This window comes from Osmerus eperlanus, chromosome 5 (genome assembly GCF_963692335.1).
Source record: "Osmerus eperlanus chromosome 5, fOsmEpe2.1, whole genome shotgun sequence".
NCBI lineage: Eukaryota > Metazoa > Chordata > Actinopteri > Osmeriformes > Osmeridae > Osmerus > Osmerus eperlanus.
Window position 1 is genome coordinate 5719443 of NC_085022.1, and position 21761 is coordinate 5741203.

The 21761-nt window shown below is 50.4% G+C and overlaps 1 protein-coding gene across 3 annotated transcripts in view; it reads right to left on the reverse strand.

Moving 5' to 3' along the window:
* Positions 1–4429: 4429 nt before the first annotated feature.
* Positions 4430–21761, reverse strand: part of LOC134021021 (rho family-interacting cell polarization regulator 1-like) — a 30694-nt gene continuing 13362 nt past the window's right edge. Inside the window, exons 1-6 of one of the 3 annotated variants that reach the window (XM_062461439.1) lie at positions 16513–16655; positions 6009–6132; positions 5375–5524; positions 5163–5241; positions 4933–4956; positions 4430–4770 (exon numbers count right to left, since the gene is read on the reverse strand). In XM_062461439.1, coding sequence (XP_062317423.1) covers positions 4624–4770; positions 4933–4956; positions 5163–5241; positions 5375–5524; positions 6009–6132; positions 16513–16531 — 543 coding nt within the window. In that variant the 5' untranslated portion in view covers positions 16532–16655 and the 3' untranslated portion in view covers positions 4430–4623. Of the gene's footprint in view, positions 4771–4932; positions 4957–5162; positions 5242–5374; positions 5525–6008; positions 6133–16512; positions 16656–21761 lie in introns of those variants that run through there. The other 2 variants (XM_062461442.1, XM_062461441.1) reach the window with 2 other exon arrangements.

The window sequence follows — 21761 nt, forward strand, 5'->3', positions numbered from 1 at the left end:
ACTCACTCACGAACACACACAACGGCAATCCAGGATCAAGTCCCGCAAAACGCCCTCGGCGGGGTACCAAGACTGAACGACTGAACAATTCCTCTTTAATGAACCAGCGACCCCACTCCTCCACTCCTCCAGGTTAGGAGGTAACCGAATTGAGGGATCAGCACTTACAAGTATTTAAGTCAGGGCAAGGTCAGAGGTCAAATTCTGACCAGGACGTTGAGCAGAGCTCAGCAGATCTCCAACTGAGCCTGCTATTCCCAGAATGCATTTCCACCGGGACACGCTGATTAAAGCAGAACTAACTAGACCCCTGTGGAGTGAGGGGGGGGAGGGAGGGGGGCAGAGAGGGAGGGGGGCAGGGAAGGAGAGGACAGGGAGAGGTGGATAGAACAGGGAGAGGGGGAGAACAGAGAGAGAGGGAGGACAGGGAGAGAGGGAGGACAGAGAGAGAGGGAGGACAGGGAGAGAGGGAGAACAGGGAGAGAGGGAGGACAGGGAGAGAGGGAGGACAGAGAGAGAGGGAGGACAGAGAGAGGGAGGACAGAGAGAGAGGGAGGACAGGGAGAGAGGCGGACAGGGAGAGAGGGAGGACAGAGAGAGAGGGAGGACAGGGAGAGAGGGAGGACAGGGAGAGAGGGAGGACAGAGAGAGAGGGAGGACAGGCAGAGAGGGAGGACAGGCAGAGAGGGAGGACAGGGAGAGAGGGAGGACAGAGAGAGGGAGGACAGAGAGATAGGGAGGACAGGGAGAGAGGGAGGACAGGGAGAGAGGGAGGACAGGGAGAGAGGGAGGACAGGGAGAGAGGGAGGACAGAGAGAGAGGGAGGACAGAGAGAGAGGGAGGACAGGGAGAGAGGGAGGACAGGGAGAGAGGGAGGACAGGGAGAGAGGGAGGACAGGGAGAGGAGCAGAGGAGGAGAAGGGAACGACAGAGAGGAAGGTACCAAATCCTCTGCAATGCAGAAGAGAGCAGCCTGAGGGTTTTTTACAGTCTCATTTCTAAAGCTCACACACACACACACACACATTCATATGCCAAGATACACATACAGTTAGGTCCATAAATATTTGGACATTGACACAATTTTCATCATTTTGGCTCTGTATACCACCACAATGGATTTGAAATGAAACAATCAAGATGTGCTTTAAGTGCAGACTTTCAGCTTTAATTTCAGGGTATTTACATCCAAATCAGGTGAACGGTGTAGGAATTACAACACATTTGATATGTGGCCCCCCCCTTTTTAAGGGACCAAAAATAATTGGACAATTGGCTGCTCAGCTGTTCCATGGCCAGGTGTATGTTATTCCCTCATGGGAGTTCGTTATTTCATTGACAAGGAGCAGATAAAAGGTCTAGAGTTCATTTCAAGTATGGTATTTGTGTTTGGAATCTGTTGCTGTCAACTCTCAATATGAAGTCCAAAGAGCTGTCACCATCAGTGAAGCAAGCCATCGTTAGGCTGAAAAATCAAAACAAACCTATCAGAGAGATAGCAAAAACATTAGGTGTGGCCAAATCAACTGTTTGGTACATTCTTAAAAAGAAAGAATGCACTGGTGAGCTCAGCAACACCAAAAGACCCGGAAGACCACGGAAAACAACTGTGGTGGATGACAGAAGAATTCTTTCCCTGGTGAAGAAAAACCCCTTCACAACAGTTGGCCAGATCAAGAACACTCTCCAGGAGGTAGGCGTATCTGTGTCAAAGTCAACAATTAAGAGAAGACTTCACCAGAGTAAATACAGAGGGTTCACCACAAGATGTAAACCATTGGTGAGTCTCAAAAACTGGAAGACCAGATTAGAGTTTGCCAAAAAACATCTAAAAGAGCCTGTACAGTTCTGGAACAACATCCTATGGACAGATGAGACCAAGATCAACTTGTACCAGAATGATGGGAAGAGAAGAGTATGGAGAAGGGAAGGAACTGCTCATGATCCAAAGCATACCACCTCATCAGTGAAGCATGGTGGAGGTAGTGTTATGGCGTGGGCATGTATGGCTGCCAATGGAACTGGTTCCCTTGTATTTATCGATGATGTGACTGCTGACAAAAGCAGTAGGATGAATTCTGAAGTGTTTCTGGCAATATTATCTGCTCAGATTCAGCCAAATGCTTCAGAACTCATAGGACGGCGCTTCACAGTGCAGATGGACAATGACCCGAAGCATACTGCGAAAGCAACCAAAGAGTTTTTTAAGGCAAAGAAGTGGAATGTTCTGCAATGGCCAAGTCAATCACCTGACCTAAATCCAATTGAGCATGCATTTCACTTGCTAAAGACAAAACTGAAGGGAAAACAAGCAGGAACTGAAGACAGTTGCAGTAGAGGCCTGGCAGAGCATCACCAGGGACGAAACCCAGCGTCTGGTGATGTCTATGGGTTCCAGACTTCAGGCTGTCATTGACTGCAAAGGATTTGCAACCAAGTATTAAAAGTGACAATTAGATTTATGATTATGTTAGTTTGTCCAATTATTTTTGGTCCCTTAAAAAGGGGGGGGCCACATATCAAATGTGTTGTAATTCCTACACCGTTCACCTGATTTGGATGTAAATACCCTGAAATTAAAGCTGAAAGTCTGCACTTAAAGCACATCTTGATTGTTTCATTTCAAATCCATTGTGGTGGTATACAGAGCCAAAATGATGAAAATTGTGTCAATGTCCAAATATTTATGGACCTAACTGTATATACACTCACACACTGCATTCTATAACACTCATATTGTATATAAACTGGCACATGTGAATGTAAACATAAACACATGTGGCTGTATTCAAGCATGCACACACACATACACGCGCGCACACACACACAAACATGTACAGACATGTACACAGACACACACATGTACACACACACTGGCCACAGAGACGCCGTTGCTCCCCAGGGGGTAGAAAGAAACATAAACAAAATCCAGCCTTTTAAAGTTTTACTGCAGCAGGAGGAGGAGGGGGGGAGAGGAGGAGGGGGGGAGGGGTGTAGAGAGAGTCAGAGCTGTAATGTGAAGATAATACCTACCTCCTCTAAGCACTAATACTGTACTATAAACACTAATACTGTACTATAAGCACTAGTACTGTACTATAAGTACTAGTACTGTACTATAAGTACTAGTATTGTACTATAAGCACTAGTACTGTACTATAAGTACTAGTACTGTACTATAAGCACTAGTACTGTACTATAAGTACTATCAGAACTATAAGTACTAGGACAGTTCTGTTAGCAGGAAGGGGAGGGGCCGGGCAGTGAAGTTGTGTTTATCATCACATTTGATACAAATGACCTGCAGCCGTTGTACCTCAGCTCAGAGACAGATAGAGAGGTCAAGAGGGGGAGGAGGGGTGGGGGAGACAGAGGGGGGAGACAGAGGAGGGGAGACAGAGGAGGGGAGACAGGGGGGGGGAGACAGAGGAGGGGAGACAGAGGAGGGAGACAGAGGGGGGGAGACGGAGGAGGGGAGACAGAGGGGGGGAGACAGAGGAGGGGAGACAGAGGGGGGAGACAGAGGGGGGGAGACGGAGGAGGGGGAGACAGAGGAGGGGGAGACAGAGGGGGGGAGACGGAGGAGGGGGAGACAGAGGAGGGGGAGACAGAGGAGGGGGAGACAGAGGAGGGGGAGACAGAGGGGGGGAGACAGAGGAGGGGAGACAGAGGGGGGAGACAGAGGGGGGGAGACGGAGGAGGGAGACAGAGGGGGGGAGACGGAGGAGGGGGAGACAGAGGAGGGGAGACAGAGGAGGGGGAGACAGAGGAGGGGGAGACAGAGGGGGGGAGACAGAGGAGGGGAGACAGAGGGGGGAGACAGAGGGGGGGAGACGGAGGAGGGGGAGACAGAGGAGGGGAGACAGAGGGGGGGAGACAGAGGGGGGAGACAGGGGGGGGAGACGGAGGAGGGGGAGACAGAGGAGGGGAGACAGAGGGGGGGAGACAGAGGAGGGGAGACAGAGGGGGGAGACAGAGGGGGGGAGACGGAGGAGGGGAGACAGAGGGGGGGAGACAGAGGAGGGGAGACAGAGGGGGGAGACAGAGGGGGGGAGACGGAGGAGGGGGAGACAGAGGAGGGGGAGACAGAGGAGGGGGAGACAGAGGAGGGGGAGACAGAGGGGGGGAGACAGAGGAGGGGAGACAGAGGGGGGAGACAGAGGGGGGGAGACGGAGGAGGGGGAGACAGAGGAGGGGGAGACAGAGGAGGGGGAGACAGAGGAGGGGGAGACAGAGGGGGGGAGACAGAGGAGGGGAGACCGAGGGGGGGAGACAGAGGAGGGGAGACCGAGGGGGGAGACAGAGGGGGGAGACAGAGGAGGGGAGACAGAGGAGGGGAGACAGAGGGGGGGAGACAGAGGGGGGGAGACAGAGGAGGGAGACCGAGGAGGGGAGACCGAGGGGGGAGACAGAGGGGGAGGAGGTAAATAAGAGAAGTGACACCAGCCGAGTAAGGGCTAACTAAAGGGTCTGGAATGTCAAACTAGCCTGAGGCCAAACCCCCGCCACTAAACCACGACAAAACACACTGTGTGTGTGTGTGTGTGTGTGTGTGTGTGTGTGTGTGTGAAAACAGGCCTCCACATGTCTTGTTTTGAGAACTCAGAGCTGTAATGTCAGTGGTCACTCCCACTGCAGTGTGTATTTAGCTGCTGAACCCCAAACCAGTGTGTCTCTGTCTGGAGACACACACACACACCCATAAAGGAGACATACCTTGCTGAGATGAAACTCAAGTTTTCTCATGAACCTCTCGATCACCTTGACTTGCTGTAGAGGACACACACACACACACATCAGGTCAGAGGCTGTTATTATCGTATCTATTGATTGCGTTTGTTTTGAACAGTCCTGAGGGTTATACTGTGGTTCTGTTGTGGTTCTACTGTGGTTCTGTAGTGGGTTCTACAGATGAGTGGGGGTCCTACTCACCTTGTCCAGCTCATACAGGAAGCCCTGAGAGGACAAACAAGGACATGGTTATTATTTTAATAACCTTTTAATAATCTTTTTATGACATTTCTGCTTTAATTTGGACAGAGACAGTGTAGAGACGGGGAATGTAAGGAAGAGAGAGAGAGGAGGGAAGGGCACACAGGGAAATGGCCCGGGCCGGATTCGAACCCTGGTCCCTGCGGTGAGGCGTTGTCGTGGTGACCTACCAGCCTGGAGTTCCTCTTGGACTCCCTCATCTGTCTGCTCAGTCCTTCCAGCTCCAGCTGGTGCACCTGCAGGTATGACCTGGACACACACACACACACACACACACAACTATCATACATGTCTGTGTGTGTGGACTCCCTGCAGGCCTCTCTTCAGAGTTTAAATATATATATGTGTGTGTGTGTGTATATAGGTCTGTGTGTGGACTCACTGCAGGCCTCTCTTCAGAGCCTCGTAGACCTCGTCCAGCCTCTCAGGCTGGGGCACCTTAGGGGGCGGGGACTTGGTGGACAGGGTGAACATCCTGCTGGCTCTGGACGGCTTCCTGCTCAGGCCCGGGGTGCTGAACACTGACAGGTTCCTGAAACAGCATCATCAGCATCATCACCTGATCAGATCTGTCTGTCTGTCATCTTGAGTTCTCCTGGTTCGACCCCACTGAGAACACTGCACCCACACACACACACACACATGGACGTACTGTACATACACATATACACACACAGGAACAAATACAGACACACACACACAGACACATACACTGATATAGGGACACTCATGCACGCGCAGGGACACAGAAACACACGCAGGGAAAAACACACACACAGACACAGACAATAACAGCATGTCTGTATGAGGCGTGGCAGTGACAACCATGTTTGAAGCACGGCTGAGACGTCAACAGTAACAGACAGGAAGTGCAGATCAGAGGACATCCTGTCAGGTGGAGCCGCTGAGCACACACTCCATCTGAGTTTGGATCTGTGTGCTGTGTGTACGTGTGTGTGTATGTGTGTGTGTCTGTCTGTCTGTCTGTATGAGTGCGTGTGTGTCTGTGTTCTTACCGGTAGGACTTGTCGTAGGAGTTGACCCCAGCGAAGGACTGGCTCCTAGTGATGGAGCGTGTGAGCACCCTGCGAGAAGGCCGCACGGACAGCGACATGGTGGATACCGCCCTCGAGGGACTCCCTGGGAGACAGGAGGGGGAGGAAGCACACCGTTACACTCCTGGGAGTACGGGGGGGGGGGAAGGCTTTAGCGGTCGCGCACACAGCCAGGGGCCGCTTCTAAGCCCCCGGAGCTCCTTCAGCTGGTGTAATCTGACCCCTGACCCCCCCCCCCCTCGGCCGGGGAAACCACTCAGGAGACAGATCAGTGCCTTCAACCAATGAGCACAGCTGACTTCTGGACTGTGTCTCATGATGAAGACGTCGCTCCTCATAACCAGTCATTTACCAGTGATTATGTTGCCGTTGTGTTGTGTTGTGGGCGAGCCATGTCGGCACTTTCAATGGTGTTCCTCTCCTAACTGATCATTAAAGCATGATCTCCTGGATCCGCATGCATGTTTGTCAGATGCCAGCTAAGCGGCTGTGTGTTGCGTGTGAGAGAGCTCTGAGGTCAGCCCCGCTCCGGTGTCATGTCCCGGTCGCAGACCGTTGGTGGAGGGGGCGGATGGTTCCAGTCTCCAGGTCTAAACAGAAACCCCCTGGACACATCCGCTTCAGCTAATCTAGCCTGCCCATCGCCCTGTCTTCCTGTGCAGAGATCAGGACAGGGGAGGAAAGTGTGTGTCACGGCTTCCAAACTTGCCTGGAAAAACCTGGCGCAGAGACACACACACACACACACACACAAACTCAACACAACAATACCAAGTTACTGCTGTCTCTCTATCTCGCCCTCCTACACTCTTCCTGTGGCTAGCATGACACTGCTGACCATGTCTCAGAGAGAGAGAGAGAGAGAGAGAGAGAGAGAGAGACACCAAGGACGGACAGAGACCTCAGGTCAGCGGGAGGGAGAGAGAGAGAGAGAGAGAGAGAGAGAGAGAGAGAGAGAGAGAGAGAGAGAGAGAGAGAGAGAGAGAGAGAGAGAGAGAGACCAAGAACAGACAGAGACAGAGACCGCAGGTCAGCGGGAGAGAGAGGGGAAAACACACTGAAAGAAAAAGAGAAGACAGAGGGGAAAAAGCAACGAGAAAGAGATGAAGAGAAAACTGGAAAGTGAAAGAGAAAAAGAGAGAGGCCTGAGGATGGACAGAGTGACTCAGTGTCTGAGTTGATTATCAGTAATCTGCTGTAGTGAGGTCCACAAGACCACACAGAGCCAACATCTTGCCACACCTGAAGAGTGATTCAATCACATCAGAATCAGCCCTTGTGACACCCTCAGTATGCTGATTACCCACCAAACGCCGATGCAAAGGAACCATAGAATGGGGGGGGGGGCCTCCCCAATCTACCTAATCAGCCCTCCTGCTAGCTTGCAAGCTTCAAAGGGCCTGATTTAGACAACACGTCTCCAGCGACCATTTGCTATCCGTTTCGGCGGCGATTTGAACAAAGAACATACCTTGATCAGAACTTTTGAGGAAAGTGCTTGAGACTTCACCTTTACCACAAGAGTACAAGGTGGAGAATTATGAGAGGGATATTTGTGTTATGTTTGTTACTTTGTTTTAATGTTGTGTTCACTGAAATCTTGATTCTAGTAACAACTCCTTCTTCCTGAAAGATAACCACGTCATTCTTGGTATCTACACGAAGCTATCATAATAAAACAATCATTCAACTATATTTTGTAACTGTACCAAGATGTCCAGAACAATATTTGAACCATCGAATGAACCAGCCAAAGATCAGATCACACCTTTGGTAGGTGTGAAGGAAGGAGGGGGGAGTTGAGAACCCAGCTTCCCCCAATCCACATCTGACCCCAGACGGGTCCTCCCTCGAACTGTATAAAGCCCTAAGATGACCATCAATCTCTGACTCCAGCGAAACCGACCATGGCATGAACGCCATCAGGATTGGCGTTCCAAAGGACGTCGCCAAGCTTCTCCTGAGATTCAACTTCATAGTGAACGCGTCACTATCGGGACGTTTCAACAGAAGAACCAAAAACGCAATTCCAAATGCGACTTCACTGAGATCCCGCAGACTCAGTCACATGACCCAGCGCAGCCGCGCTGTGACTTCAGATTCTTCAAATGGACCTTTGGCGCAAACCGCCCTCAACATCATTGATCAACCCCTGATCAAACGTAACTATGGCTAACGCTCTTTCCTCCTCGACATGGCATTGGCGTGAGCTCTGTTTATGATTTGTAAGGATGTAATCACTGACTGTACAATTTCTGCCTTTCTTTAAGTTAGACCATTTCATTCTGTTCATTGAAACCAATCTCTCATATCAAACCCATAATCCAACTTTTCATAAGATCTGTTTACCTTACTTGAATAAATTCATTGTAAAGATATTTTGACGTGCGTGTTCACTGATGTTACGATTGGCTCTACTCTTAGAACGAATTCATTCCTTAAGATTAGACTGATTATTACGAAGGCTATTATTTAAATATTATTCAATAAGGTTTCCTCTATCCCTTTAACAATAAGAGGTGGTGCCCCCAAGAACTACATACTTTATTATAAATTAAGTATTGCTAATCTTAAACGAGCAAACCCCGCTACATAATGGTGCCCTGTGTGAGGCTAAGATAGATTGAAATGAGCAATCGTAACTTTTGTGAAACGAACTGTTAAAATAGAGCGAGCTCTAACTGTATGTAGCACCATGTATTTAATACTACTGTGCCTAGGCTACAGTGGCTGTGTGCGTATTCAATTGTTTTTCGTGAAATAGCTGCTAGTGTGTGTGTGGGACCAGCTAGCTCAAAGGAAGCGGCTAGGTTTGACCGGAGGTACGCGCGTGCTCAGAAACACCGCTGCCCCGACATTTACGTTGTAATCTGCCTCGGCCAGCTCTTCACGGAAAGTAGCATAAGAGCCTTTATTATAGCCTCTATTTTAATAGTGTAGCTATTTGGTTAAGTGAATTAACCAACCAACTAATACGTTGGTGCACATGTCTAGTTCAGGGAAACAGACAGTAGTGCTTAGTCCTGAAGGACTTTTGTTTAGAAGCAACTAAACAACGCAGTTCTGTACACGTAACCTACCGCCACCACGAGTGTGTGTGTGGGACCAGCTAGCTCAAAGGAAGCGGCTAGGTTTGACCGGAGGTACGCGCGTGCTCAGAAACACCGCTGCCCCGACATTTACGTTGTAATCTGCCTCGGCCAGCTCTTCACGGAAAGTAGCATAAGAGCCTTTATTATAGCCTCTATTTTAATAGTGTAGCTATTTGGTTAAGTGAATTAACCAACCAACTAATACGTTGGTGCACATGTCTAGTTCAAGGAAACAGACAGTAGTGATTAGTCCTGAAGGACTTTTGTTTAGAAGCAACTAAACAATGCAGTTTCTACACGTAACCTATTATGCCGCCACGATAGCTTGTCGAAAAAAGCATTGACTATTCCCACAGCTAACTGTGTTTTAAAATAACAGTGGTTGCCAAACTAAAGTTACATTATTAGATGCAGTTCATCAATGTGGTTTAGTTACGTTGACTTCAAGAAGCTACTTAGTAACTATAATTGTGTAAAGTATGTACTATAATTACCTTGTACCTTTATTTGTTATTTGTATACGTCTTTGGCAGTCAATTGTAACCATAACCTAAATGAGTTTATTGAAACTAGTTTGATTTAAAAAGATTGGAAAGCCGACAACTTTTCCCTCATCTAGACCCCTAGTCACAAAGCTTCAATTGCTACGGCCATTGTAAGCCACTTCAAGTGCCTCTTTTTGTTTCAATAATTTCCTCTCAACCTTTTTCCTATGTCATGTCATAGCTTAATCACTCATAGCCATGCCACTGTCTGGGGAGGGGGGGTGACATGCTGTTACGCTGCTGTGGTCTTTCTTCTCTTGTCTTCATGTCAACAGTTTCATCGACGACGGTCTATGAAAGTTGACATCCGGGGGGATGTAGTGAGGTCCACAAGACCACACGGAGCCAACATCTTGCCACACCTGAAGAGTGATTCAATCACATCAGAATCAGCCCTTGTGACACCCTCAGTATGCTGATTACCCACCAAACGCCGATGCAAAGGAACCATAGAATGGGGGGGGGGCCTCCCCAATCTACCTAATCAGCCCTCCTGCTAGCTTGCAAGCTTCAAAGGGCCTGATTTAGACAACACGTCTCCAGCGACCATTTGCTATCCGTTTCGGCGGCGATTTGAACAAAGAACATACCTTGATCAGAACTTTTGAGGAAAGTGCTTGAGACTTCACCTTTACCACAAGAGTACAAGGTGGAGAATTATGAGAGGGATATTTGTGTTATGTTTGTTACTTTGTTTTAATGTTGTGTTCACTGAAATCTTGATTCTAGTAACAACTCCTTCTTCCTGAAAGATAACCACGTCATTCTTGGTATCTACACGAAGCTATCATAATAAAACAATCATTCAACTATATTTTGTAACTGTACCAAGATGTCCAGAACAATATTTGAACCATCGAATGAACCAGCCAAAGATCAGATCACACCTTTGGTAGGTGTGAAGGAAGGAGGGGGGAGTTGAGAACCCAGCTTCCCCCAATCCACATCTGACCCCAGACGGGTCCTCCCTCGAACTGTATAAAGCCCTAAGATGACCATCAATCTCTGACTCCAGCGAAACCGACCATGGCATGAACGCCATCAGGATTGGCGTTCCAAAGGACGTCGCCAAGCTTCTCCTGAGATTCAACTTCATAGTGAACGCGTCACTATCGGGACGTTTCAACAGAAGAACCAAAAACGCAATTCCAAATGCGACTTCACTGAGATCCCGCAGACTCAGTCACATGACCCAGCGCAGCCGCGCTGTGACTTCAGATTCTTCAAATGGACCTTTGGCGCAAACCGCCCTCAACATCATTGATCAACCCCTGATCAAACGTAACTATGGCTAACGCTCTTTCCTCCTCGACATGGCATTGGCGTGAGCTCTGTTTATGATTTGTAAGGATGTAATCACTGACTGTACAATTTCTGCCTTTCTTTAAGTTAGACCATTTCATTCTGTTCATTGAAACCAATCTCTCATATCAAACCCATAATCCAACTTTTCATAAGATCTGTTTACCTTACTTGAATAAATTCATTGTAAAGATATTTTGACGTGCGTGTTCACTGATGTTACGATTGGCTCTACTCTTAGAACGAATTCATTCCTTAAGATTAGACTGATTATTACGAAGGCTATTATTTAAATATTATTCAATAAGGTTTCCTCTATCCCTTTAACAATAAGAGGTGGTGCCCCCAAGAACTACATACTTTATTATAAATTAAGTATTGCTAATCTTAAACGAGCAAACCCCGCTACACTGCATTGGCATGGAGAGCAGGGTGGTGACACAGGGTACTTTGTCCCAGCATTAGTGACATCCCTCTCTCTCTCTCCACTTCCTCTGCCTTCCCCTTCCCTCGCTCCCTCCTCTTTGATGAGGGGAGAAAGACTAGATTAAACACACACCAGTCCCCGGGGATCAGGCCAGGCCCAGACACACATACACACCATACCCGGGGACCAGGCCAAACCACACACACACAGGCCAGTGCAGAGACAGACAGTATCAGTAAATGTGGTGGCCGTTGTGGTCAGTGCGGTTGTAGATAAAGAGTAGTTCTAAACACTGCAGTTCTAGAGAGGGTATTTCTGGTCAGTGGATTTCTAGTGAGAGTATAGTTCCTCACAGGGGATTATTAGGGCTTGAGTGTTAATCAAAGTAAACAGGTTATCTGCCTGCTCTGTGAAGATGACTGATGTCTGCTTACAGAGAAAGTAAACAGCTCCAGCATTAGAGGCTTGGCTCCTATCCATGCTACCACACTGCTCAGTACCAGACTTGCTGGGGTGAGCTGTACCAGACCTGCTGGGGTGAGCTGTATCAGACCTGCTGGGTGAGCTGTACCAGACCTTCTGGGGTGAGCTGTACCAGACCTGCTGGGGTGAGCTGTACCAGACCTGCTGGGGTGAGCTGTACCAGAGCTGCTGGGGTGAGCTGTACCAGACCTGCTGGGGTGAGCTGTATCAGACCGTGATAACAGCAGCCCTCTACAGCCCCCCTCTACAGACCCCAGTAGCCTTCTACAGACCCCAGCAGATCTCAACAGACCCCAGCAGCCTTCTACAGACCCCAGCAGCCTTCTACAGACCCCAGCAGCCTTCTACAGACCCCAACAGATCTCTACAGAGCCCAGCAGATCTCTACAGACCCCAGCAGCCTTCTACAGACCCCAGCAGCCTTCTACAGACCCCAGCAGCCTTCTACAGAGCCCAGCAGATCTCTACAGACCCCAGCAGATCTCTACAGACCCCAACAGCCTTCTACAGACCCCAACAGATCTCTACAGACCCCAACAGATCTCTACAGACCCCAGCAGACGTCTACAGACCCCAACAGATCTCTACAGACCCCAACAGATCTCTACAGACCCCAGCAGATCTCTACAGACCCCAGCAGCCTTCTACAGACCCCAGCAGCCTTCTACAGAGCCCAGCAGATCTCTACAGACCCCAGCAGATCTCTACAGACCCCAGCAGCCTTCTACAGACCCCAACAGATCTCTACAGACCCCAACAGATCTCTACAGACCCCAGCAGACGTCTACAGACCCCCAGCACAGGAAGTTTTAGGCTAATGGTTCTCCCAACAGGGAAACCTGTCAAGGAAGAAAGTTCATATTTCTTAGTCTGGGTTATGACCACACAGAAATACAGCCTTCTTTCCAACCCCTCCTCCACCCCTTCCTCCCTCCCATCCCCCACTCCCTCCCTCTCTCCGCCATGTTGACACAACCCACTTTGACTAATAACAAACCGAAGCTGACAGAGTGTTGAAAAGAGGAAATAGAGTATCATGCAGTGAAAGAGAGAGAGAGAGAGAGAGAGAGAGAGAGAGAGAGAGAGAGAGAGAGAGAGAGAGAGAGAGAGAGAGAGAGAGAGAGAGGGCTGGCCAGGCTACACATCTTACTGAACCAGTCTGAAGCTTAGCTCCCGGTCTGTCTGCTGGTGTCAGCATGCTACTGCTGGGGCTGCCTCTATCTGGCCTGGACACACACACACACACACACACACACACACAGGCATCACACTCTGGCAAACAGCAAGTCAACAGTAACAAAATACCTACGAAAAGTGGACACACACACACCTCCCCTGCTACACACACCTGTACTGGTTGAATCCTTGACTTTGTGTGTGTCTAGAGGCAGACAGGACACAGGTAAGCGACACATCGTCCGAGCGTCTCTCTCCTCTCGCCCCCTCCTTTCTGGAGTCCCCGATGGACCAGGACCACACTCACAACCCCCAGTACAGGCTACTGGGAACCAGTGTCAGACACCAGTCCCAATCCTGTCAGCCAGTCCAATATCGATCTCAGGACTGCCTCCCTGCCCATACCTTTCATTCGGTCTGCGCATGCGAGTGTGTTTGTGTGTGTGAATGTGTGTGAGTGCATGTGTGTGTGTGTGTCCTACCTGTCCCCAGAAGGCAGACCCACACCAGTCCAGAGATAATACAGTAGGATCAGGCCATACAGACAGCCAGTGGTGGGCTTCTCCAAACATAACACATCATCCCCCTGGCCCCCTCCCTGCCCACACACACACACACCCTCACGCTCTGCCCTGACCTTCCACAGCCTTCCATGATGACTGGGTAGCTACGGCCAAACACACACACTCACATCCTCACCATGTCTATTGTTCTTTTGACTGGCTCTTCCCTCCAGGACAATTCTAGAATACAAAGCCATGGGGCCACATGTCGCCATACACACACACACACACACACACACACACATGTTCACTCCCTAACATGCCTCACCCACCCTCAACATCAGGCCACACATAACAGTTTAACATACAGTGCCTGCATGCGTGATCCGCACACACACACACACACACCGCTCCTCTCCTCTCGCAGACAGACAGCCAAGCAAGCCAATAGACAGAGCCCTGCTCAGCCGGCCCCGCCCCCATCTGTCTCCCTGTGACATTCCAGACATGACACAGTCGCAGGGTCTCCCGCCCCCTGGGCCAGGAGCAGAGACCAGCCCCACGGAGACAGCCAGGAAAGAGGAGGGAGACAGGAGGGAGGAGGAGATGAGGGAGCGAGGGAGGGAGGGATGTCCCTAACCAAACACAGAGACAGACATGGCTGCTTGCTAACCCAACACAGGGACCAGACAAGTCAGGTTGCCTCCAGAAACAACACCAGAACGCAGACAGACTCTATGTAGTACAGAGGCTGTGAGACTAGAGCTCAGGAAACACACAGAAAGTGTCCAGCTCCCACCTGTAGAGTACACTGGTCTTATCAGGACAGGTGCACACCTTCTGCAATCATGCAAAATAGGCTAGATGTGAGTTCCAACTACTGTTGGAATTATTATACTTATTATAATCAAAAACTAGAATGTGTTAGCGTGTGTTAGTGTGTTGGTGTGTGATGTGTTAGTATGTGTAGGGTTTCATTAATGCGTGTTAGTGTGTGTTAGTGTGTGTTAGTGTTGAGGCCTCTCCTCCTTCTACAGAGCCAGGACAGCTTACTGACAGCATCAAGCCACCACCTGAGGAACAGATCGTTGAACAAAGAAATATAAATACAAATTGGGTCAGGTGGTCATGTGACTTTCTGACCCTCACCGGACACACAAGCATCCTCTTCCTTCCTGTTCATTCTCCTGCTAGGTTCTAAAAAAGCCCCCTGTCACCGCCTCCCCTCCTTCTCTCTTCCCCCCCTACTCCTCCTCTCCCCCTTCTCTCTTCCCCCCCTACTCCTCCTCTCCCCCTTCTCTCTTCCCCCCCTACTCCTCCTCTCCCCCTTCTCTCTTCCCCCCCTACTCCTCCTCTCCCCCTTCTCTCTTCCCCCTACTCCTCCTCTCCCCCTTCTGTCTTCCCCCCTCCTCTTCACCTTCTCCTCCCATTCCCCCCACACCTTCCCTCCCCTCCTCCTCCCATTCACTCCCTCCTCCCTCCCCCCCCCTCCACTTCTCCCCCCCCCTTCCTCCCCTGCCTCTGAGAGCTGAGTCAACACACAGCAGACTAAAACACTGACACTGGCTTGTGGATTGTTATGGAGAAACTGAGCACAACCATGGTCTTTTAAACTGAGCCACAACAGTCAGGAACCAAATCACAACCAGACCGCAACCATTAGACCCTTACCGCTGAAACCACTAGGGTTGAAGTGACCACAAACTTAATACCCCCTCCCCTCTCCCCTGTAACCCGGACCACAGACTTGCCCCTGTAACACCCCCCCCCCCCACCCCCCCCCCCCACACACACACACAACTCAATCTCTCTCTGTTTGTATTGCTCCTCTGTACCAGTGGCTTTTTGTTTCTCTCTCCTCTCCCCCTCCAGGAGCAGGAAGTGGAGGAGGGGTCCTTCCTGTTCTAAGAGAAGTGCCAGGAAGGGCCCACTTGCAGGCTTAAATAACAACCAGGCTGTGCCTTCCTCTGCCCTACAGCCCACCCTGTCCAATCAGGCTGTGCCTTCCTCTGCCCTACAGCTCACCCTGTCCAATCAGGTACCTTCTTCTGGCCCTACAGCCTACCCTGTCCAATCAGGTACCTTCCTCTGCCCTACAGCCTACCCTGTCCAATCAGGCTGTGCTTTCTTCTGCCCTACGGCCTACCCTGTCCAATCAGGTACCTTCCTCTGCCCTACAGCCCACCCTGTCCAATCAGATACCTTCTTAGGTCCTACAGCCCACCCTGTCCAGTCAGGTACCTTATTCTGCCCTACAGCCCACCCTGTCCAGTCAGGTACCTTCCTTTGCCCTACATCCCACCCTGTCCAATCAGGTACCTTCCTAGGTCCTACAGCCCACCCTGTCCAGTCAGGTACCTTCCTCTGCCCTACAGCCTACCGTCTCCATGGTCACAGCCCCGGCCCGCCAGCTCAGCCATGAGAACACTGGAGCTGGACTGAACCAGCACTGAGCCCAGCAGGCTAAACCACTCTGATGCTGATACTGGAGACACACAGCAGGACAGAATGAAAGAGAGATTAAGGCGGACAGAGAGAAAGAAAGACAGGGAGAGAGAGCGAGAGAGTAGATGAGATCTGGAAGGAACAGGTGGGCAGAGTATAAAAGCAGAAAACACAGAGGGTGATGAACTACTGGAGGACAACTGAACATCACACTAAACCCACAGAGACGCACACAGGCTGAACATGAGAGCTAATGGGGGGTTGGAACCCCATACCAGGTCAGATATGTGAAAAACCACACAGAGAAGCAAACCGATAATGACAACCCATCCCATTTCAATCCAGCCCAGCTTTAACACACACACACTGTTCCAGCCACAGTACCAGAGAACTGTTTCTGTGAACTTCCGACAGAAACACAAGTACAGAATTGGTAAAACTTTGAAAATACGAGTGCCAGTCGGACGACAAGTTAGCGCCAGAGAGCAGTACCTCCATATCCGCTGTACATGGTAGCAGGTGGGGCGGATCCAAGCCAAGCTTTCCCCAGCAGACCAGACCCACGGTCCTGTTTTCAACCTCCTCCTGGGAAGACAGCTCTATCCTGGGAGAATCCTGGTCAACTCTCTGGCCCTCCCTCTCTGTTTCACTCAGAGACAGGGAGGAGAAGCGAGGGAGGAGAGGAAGCGAGGGAGGAGAGGAGGGCGCAGGCAGGCGCTGCCAGGAAACGGGAAGGCAGTCCCCCTCCCAGGACCCCCCTCGCCCCCCCCTCTTCCCTGTGTGACATCACAGCCTTCCTGTCTCTCCCTCTCCCTGCTCCACCAGGCATTGTTCCCCTCCTCAGACTTCCAGGAGACTCCTCCCCTCATAGCAGTGTGTGTTTGGTGTGTTAGTGTGTGTGTGTGTGTGTTGGTGTCTGTGTGTTGGTGTCTGTGTGTTGGTGTGCATCATGTTGTAAGATAATTAAAGGGACCTTGAAGACTACAACACAGCTGGATGTGCTTCTTGTCTCTGGGGACCAGTGTCATTCAGTCTCAATTGCACACTGCGGTTGTCACATAATGCTGAGATTTGTGTTGACGATGTGTATATTTTTCTATAGTGTGAACAAGGAACAAGCTAAAATAGAAGTTGTAAGTCGCAAAGTAAAGATCTCTGATTTCACACCTTTACTGAAATGGAAAACTAGATTCGTTATGGTGGAACTTAACAACCAAGTACTTCTGGTACAAATCTGTGTTTTTGCAAGAACACCACCACAATATCCCAATATGTAGGTTTAGTGTAATACAATAATGATGTATTCATTTTCCAGAAACTTTCATCCAAAGTGGTTGACCAGCTGACCTAGCAACGTACAACATGGGGAATTTGAACCTGCAATTACTTGATCAGCCTTCAAGCGCTCTAACCACTGAGCGATACCCTCCCCTACAAATTAAACTGACACAATTACATATCTGAATAATCGAGTGGCTTGCTGGCTGGTTGACTGGCCGATAAGCTCGTTTTTGCGGTTAGGGTTAGCTATCTGTATCTCTCCACTCTGTGGAGGGTTAGGGTTAGCTATGTGTACCTCTCCACTCTGTGGAGGGTTAGGGTTAGCTATGTACCTCTCCACTCTGTGGAGGGTTAGGGTTAGCTATGTACCTCTCCACTCTGTGGAGGGTTAGGGTTAGCTATTTGTACCTCTACAATGTGGAATGGCAGTGATGCCACCTTGAACAGCCGTGGGGCGGATGGTGACGAAACATCCAGGAACCTTCCTTCCGCACCTGGCCTGGTGCTCAGTTGCAGAGAAAACAGAATGACATGCGTGAGGCTGGTAGCTGGAGGCTGCGTCACTGACAGGAACAGCACACAGGAAATTAACTTGTCAGCTGGCTGACACACACACACACACACACAATGAAGATATAAATCATTGTGGTGGTTGTCTTTGAAGCATCAGGAGAGAGGATGGCCTGGTGGACAGGTTTAAACTAGCCCAGCCTCTGATTGGCTCTTCCATCATTACACACTAACCCATAACACCCACACCCACACACACACACACACAGTCCTGTGCTCAGTAAACCTAATGTAATGGTTTCAACGTGATACACACAACACACACGCACCACACATTGACACATACATAAAGTATGTTTGTTTTTCTATCCTAGTTGGCACGCACACACACGCAGACACGCACACACACGCACACACACGCAGACACACACGCAGACACACACGCAGACACACGCACACACACGCACACACACGCAGACACACGCACACACACGCAGACACACGCAGACACGCACACACACACACGCACACACACGCACACACACGCACACACACGTCTCAGTCTCGGCTCTGTCTAGCTGGACACACTGTAACAGAAGAGAAGGGATCAGCCTTCATTCTGTACACAGACTAAAGTCCAGCACTTTACTCTCCAACACATACAATGGACCAACTGTAGCTCTTACCATTCCTGCTCTCTGTTACAGTAGCTGCAGACAGACACACACACACACACACTAACACACATGCACACAAACCCCCCCTACACACACACTCACGCGCACACACAAACCCCCCCTACACACGCACACAAACGAAACACACACACACTCAAATACATGGACATACACCCACTAACACACACTAAAGCGTCATTCACCAGACTCATTTGCCTTCATGCAAATCTTCCAGGCAGCTCGCAGGCCATTTGCCTCATCCCGGTGAGTCCTGGGGGGCACCCCGGGGAGAGGGAGGGAGGGGGGTGGGGAGTCGTGAGATTAGGAGAGCGGTCATCTCCCTCTGAGCTCATCTCTTATCTCTCCACAGACAGCTGCCTGGAGACATGAACCAGACAGGCCCAGCCTGACCTACAGCACACCTGGGAGAAGGAGGAGAGGGAGGAGAGGAACACACACACACACACACAGACATACAAACGCCCACGCCTGTGTGTGCGTGCGTGTAACTACAAGGCAGGAGGGGGGTTGCTAGGCCACCCTGGGGCTGGAACAGAAACATCCGGGGACACGGAGTGCTTGTCACCTGGGTCACACGCTGAGATAAGGACCACAGCCACACAGTGATCAGACAGAGCTGGCACCCGCATCCTGCATCCTGAGCTGCGTGTCTGAGGGGCAGTTCCAACAGCCTCGTCTGATGTGCATCCTTTCTAAAACACCCTCGCTCAGCACTGCCTTTTATACGTGTGTGTGTGTGTGTGTGTGTGCGTGCGTGCGTATGACTGAGTGTGTCTCCCCTACACCCCCAAACACACACCCTACCACGTATCTCTCCGCCTCCCTCTCTCCATCTACAGCCTTGTCAGCCAGAGGAAACATTCCTCCCATTCTCTCATTCCTCTGCGGGTCACACAACAGGTAGGCTTGTTCTGCACTCCTTTCCTCTCCCGCTCTCTCTCCCTTTATTCTCTCTTTCAGCCCATACCCACCTCAGTCCTTCCTCACCCTCGTCCCCCATCCTCTCTCCCTCACTCCATTTTTCTCCCTGCCTACTCCTTTGCCATTCCCTCGCCCTCTCCCCCCCCATCCTCTCTCCATCCTCAGCTCTCTTCCTGGTTTCTCCTCCTCACCAACCCTCCTCATAAAGCTCTTTATGAGATTGGTACTGGTTCCTGTGAACATCCGCCAGGGAATGTCGTAAAGCCAGCTAGACCTTTACTCCTGTGTTCTTCGGGAGGCCTGGAAGTCTGCAGCTACACACACACCTACAGACGCAGAACACACACACCGAGCGTGCCTCCCGGAGAGATGGTGAAATAGATAGTGAGAGAGAGAGAGGAGGAGAGTGAAAGTGAGAAAGAGAGCGAAAGAAAGAAAGAGAAAGAGAGAGAGAGAGAGCAAAGGGGAAAGAAAAAAGGCCCAAATAAATACTGTTCCTAATTTACGGGCTCTTAAACCCTGTTGAGAGGTAAGGGCTCAGAGCTGTGGAGCGGTAATCATTCCCTGGTCTAACCTCACCACGCCTCCCCCTGCTCACACCCAACCAGCTGCATCACCAAGCGAAGATCTCACAAGAGATCCCATCACCAAGACGCTGGACCTGCTGGGCTCTGAGGGCATAGAGAACTATGAACAGGTGCCTGTCTGTCGGCCTGTCTGTCGGCCTGTCTGTCGGCCTGTCTGTCGGCCTGTCTGTCTGCCTGTCTGTCTGCCTGTCGGTCTGCCTGTCTGTCGGCCTGTCTGTCTGCCTGTCTGTCGGCCTGTCTGTCGGCTTGTCTGTCGGCCTGTCTGTCGGCCTGTCTGTCTGCCTACACTGCATGAGGCTGTTAGTAAGTAAGTCTATGACGTATGACATCTGGTGGGATCATAGCGGTGTTGATACATTCAGAGTCAAATCTATCAGAGCCGTTACACTACAGAGGGTTATCTCTGTGTTGCCGTGGCGATGGCAGATCCCAGCTGACGAGCTCCTGAGCGCCTGTGAACCCAGCACTTCCTGGTAATCCCCAGCTGGCCAATAAGAGGCTTAACTGTCACTGAACTCCACCACGCCGCTAGCTAGCATATGCTACAGCCTAAAGCTAGCTAGTTACTGTGTTCTACATATAGCCTACAGTCATCTAGCTAGTTTACATACGCTTGAAACCCGGAGCTAGTAAGTCTATCTAAACATGATGTAATTAGCTCATTACTACATCAATTACCTTACTGCTGCTACTTGTTGACCATACAGCGGACATGAAGACGTATCTCAGATCAGGGTGTAACTCACCAGTCACAATCTCTATGACCTTAGTTAAGACTCTCTATCAGGCTTAACAAAGGGTTAGAAATGGTCTTTTCAACACAACTTTGAGATATGGTTGATGTGAGATTATTTTCGAATTGTTGATTGGGAAATCACAGGTCTCAAGTTCCTGTGTGTGTGTACAGACCTGTCTTTATCTTCTCCCCTTTCTCCCCTGCATTCTCGTTCATCTCTGTGTGGTCGAACAGGTTTAGACAGTCGGCTGGAGCACACAGTTGAATCACATCCCTAGTCCCCCGGTATACACACACACACACTGGTCCCCCCCCTTCTCATACTCTCTCTTATCTCTTACTCTGTCATCCTCTCCTTAGTCTCACTGTCAGAGGAAAAACTAACCCTAATCTCCCAGATTATCAAAAGGTTGGACCTGCAAGGTAGGGGTACAGAGACATACTTCCCGTTTAGAGGAGAGAGGACACTAAGCTATGTCCAGCAGAGGGCCAGTGGATGACCATCATGGATGACCATCTACAGTCCAGTCCTACTGAGGAAGGAGGAGAGGAAAGGACAGCAGGAGAGGAGGAGGTGCTAGTTTTCCCTGTGAGGTATAAACACATGCCTGTGACTCACTGTCAAACTGAAACTGTCAACACAGCGGTGAAGTTACCAGAACAGCAGCACAACATCCTCACAGCAGACACACTAGGATGTCTGAGGGCTTGTGTCACTGAGGGTTATGACCTCAGAGAGTGACAGGGTGTTGAGCCTGCCTTTCCTACCTCTCTCCTCACCCTCCATCCGCTCTTACTCTGCCTGCCCTCACCTCTCAGGTGACTCACCTGAGGAGACGCTAAGCTGCTTATCTGCTGAAGCTGCTACTCAGCTCATCTCGCTCCAGCCTGGGTCCAGCTACAGCCCCTGCCGACCCCCTAGCTACAGCCCCTACCTGCCCCTTCCCAGCCTGGGTACAGCTACAGCCCCTACCTGCCCTCCTAGCTACAGCCCCTACATGCCCCTTC